The 3,330-nt window shown below is 46.2% G+C and overlaps 1 protein-coding gene across 1 annotated transcript in view; it reads right to left on the bottom strand.

Annotated features, from left to right (window-relative positions):
* Nucleotides 1-792: 792 nt before the first annotated feature.
* SARC_10371 (hypothetical protein) overlaps nt 793-3,330 on the bottom strand; it is a gene marked incomplete at its 3' end in the record, with an annotated part of 8,183 nt that continues 5,645 nt past the window's right edge. The window contains exons 5-8 of the mRNA XM_014295588.1: nt 3,009-3,147; nt 2,196-2,346; nt 843-987; nt 793-807 (exon numbers count right to left, since the gene is read on the bottom strand). Of these exons, the coding sequence (XP_014151063.1) occupies nt 793-807; nt 843-987; nt 2,196-2,346; nt 3,009-3,147 (450 nt within the window). The remainder of the gene's footprint in view (nt 808-842; nt 988-2,195; nt 2,347-3,008; nt 3,148-3,330) is intronic.

Here is a 3,330-nt window from a genome sequence, read left to right as displayed (position 1 = left end):
ACACACGTACACACACACACACACACACACACACACACACACACACACACACACACACACACACACACACACACACACACACACACACACACACACACACACACACACACACACACCCTTGAAGGTCAGCATCAGTTGTGTGAGCAGTGTCAAACTCTCTCCAATGACTTCTGGATTGTCTGTTTGCAGTAGCAGTGATAGAGTGGCCGGAATCTCTGGCAGAATTTGCTCCTCAATCGACGCTACGAGCCTGTACAGACAGGACATGGTCATTAATATACTAGTTAACACGACGAATGAGAAAACCTAATCCGAGATAGGGGACTTGAAACTATGAGTACCATGCAACGGAAGCACAGAGTTGAACACACACCGGTGAGAAACCGTATGAGAGCAAAACACTATTGGTACGGTACTGATATTAGAATAGAAGATATATGAGCCCCTAGAACCCTAGAACCCTAAAACAATGCAGTCACTATCTACCTACACCACCTACCTACACAACCCCGACGCTGCATCGATCCACAACAAACATACACCTCACACTGACATTCACACACACATGCCTATGACTAAGCACCACACCTCACAATACAGACACTATCTACTCATAACACCCACTGCTGCAACGATCCACAACCACCCATGGTATACTAACACCTCATATATACACACACGTGCCTGTGACACACTACAACAAGACTTCTACTGACATACACACACACATTTGCCTGACACACTACAACAAGACTTCCACCGACATACACACACACATGCCTGTGACTAAACTTAATAAGCTCCTTCCTGAGCTTGGGTTGTAAGTGAGACAGCGTGCACACAGGTTGGAACAGCTCATACGCCGCCACCCAGAACGCCCCACTGCCCGAGTTTTTGGTCGCGGACTTGGCCACACGCGTTAACGTCTCAACGGTGTCCAACAGAATCTGCGAGTACACGGGCGCCTTTTCGGATTCGTTGTTGTATCTGTTGGTGGTGGGATGGGGTGGGAGCGGGGGGTGAGGAAATCCAGGGAATGTATATGATAAGACGCAATGCACATGATGTGTGGGTCTGTGAGTTATGATATGTGTGAATGGTAGTAGATGGGAAACTATGGTCAATGCATATGATATGTGGGTCTGTGAGTTATGAGTACATGTGAATGGTAGTAGATGCAAAATTTGTGGGTCTTGTATGTGGGTCTGAATGAGATTGGAATAGAGCAGTTGGCGAACGTTGAGATTGAGGCTCAGGAGCGTGTTAGAGGCTATTGCCAATTGTTGCGCGAAATGCACAGGGTTCTAGGGTTTATGCTCTAGAGTTTTAGGGTTTAGAATTTACATGCAGACAACTGCTGCCATTCATCACATGGCATGAGCTTCACTGAGTGTAAAATATAATACGAGTAACGTGTAAAGAGCACAGGCAGCCGGACTGTGCACACACACACAGATAGAGACTCCGCGTCACGCACCAACTCAGTGGTTTAAATCAGAGAGAGAAGGATTGGATACTCAAATACAAAGTCAACGACGACGGTCTACCTTTGCCTATGTATAGCCTCTAAGCACACGGAGAATGTGTAGTGCAGGTAAGGTACACGTAAAGTTACCCGTCTACAAGGACTATAGCACAACCACACCACATAACACTAACAATCAACAGAATTCCTATACACACACATATAAGTACCCGTGCACTAGGACTAGCACAATCACACCAAATATAACCACATCACATAACACTAACACTAACAATCAACAGAGTGCCTGTACACACATATATAAGTACCCGTGCACTAGGACTCTAGCACAATCACACCAAATATAACCACATCACATAACACTAACACCAACAATCAACAGAGTGCCTGTACACACATATATAAGTACCCGTGCACTAGGACTATAGCACAACCACACCACGTAACACTAACACTGACAATCTAACCACATCACATAGCACTAACACTAACAATCCACACAGTGCCTATACACATACAAGCACCCGTGCACTAGGACTATACACAACCACACCACATAACACTAACACCAACACTAACAATCCACACAGTGCCTATACACATACAAGCACCCGTGCACTAGGACTATAGCACAACCACACCACATAACACTAACACCAACACTAACAATCCACACAGTGCCTATACACATACAAGCATGGTCACTTACAGTTGGCCTTGCATGATCTCTGAGCACACAGAGAGCAGCGGCTGGCACAGTTTGTTGAGCATGCGCAGTGTTTCGTCATTTGTTTTGAGTGCGTAAACCAACACCGCGGCTCCCTCGTATAGCCAGCACTTGTCACTCTGTCCCAGTTTTGCTGTGATGTGGCGAGTGGCCGGGGTGTGGGATGTGTGGTGTGTGGTGTGTGAGGGTCAGGCCGATGTGCGTGGGTAGATGTTGGTAGCGTGCGTGGAGAAGGCGTAGAGGTATGTATGCAACACATGGATGTGTGGATGTGTGGATCTGGTTAAAACTACGTCCGTTGGTAGATGTTTGTAGCATACAGAAATATATGTCTAGCAACACATAAATTACACGTACAGTGTGTACCAAATCGTACTGTTTCGCATCTAGTTGAATGTGTATGTTTGCTGCTTCGTATCATTCGTCACTAAAAATAGAACAACGTTCTGGATTGGATATTGCGGTGAGAGTCTCAGCCCACCCCGAATGGATATAAATACACTGCTATGTCACAACTACACCATATAATGCATGCCCTGGAGCATGTGCTATTGCACCTAATTTCCGCTGGTTAAGACCGGTACAGAGCTTGAGCATGTGCTATTGTACCTACTTTCCGCTAGTTAGGACCGGTACAGAGGTTGTATCGCATAAACTATGTATATCCCTCCACGTGTCACCAACACGCTCTTCTTGGGTGCTGATATACACCGCCACACACACAGAACCTTGCATACATTTTAGGGTTATAGGGTTTTAGGATGTAGGGTATTAGGGTTCCCCCATTGCACCTACCTTTCTGTTGATTGGGACTGGATGAGAGGGTGGGCAGGTCAGGTGCCATGAGCGGCAGTAGCGAATCAATGATCTCGTCGCAGTAGTTGGTCAGCGGTCGACGCAGATGTGCACACACACGACTGAAGCGATAACACGCCTGTAACCAAACGTGTGGGTAAATAGAGGGGTTACGTGATAGGATGGTGTATACTGTGGACCTGAGTGCCATTGGGATGACTTGGTATGTGAGGAAAGGAACTACGCAACATGTGCACAATGTAGATCATCGACTCAACGTATCAGCCAACGGAAACCAAATAATATATATACATATATATAT

The sequence above is a fragment of the Sphaeroforma arctica genome, assembly GCF_001186125.1.
Source record: "Sphaeroforma arctica JP610 unplaced genomic scaffold supercont1.1224, whole genome shotgun sequence".
NCBI lineage: Eukaryota > Ichthyosporea > Ichthyophonida > Sphaeroforma > Sphaeroforma arctica.
This window is presented reverse-complemented; position numbering and strand designations above follow the sequence as displayed.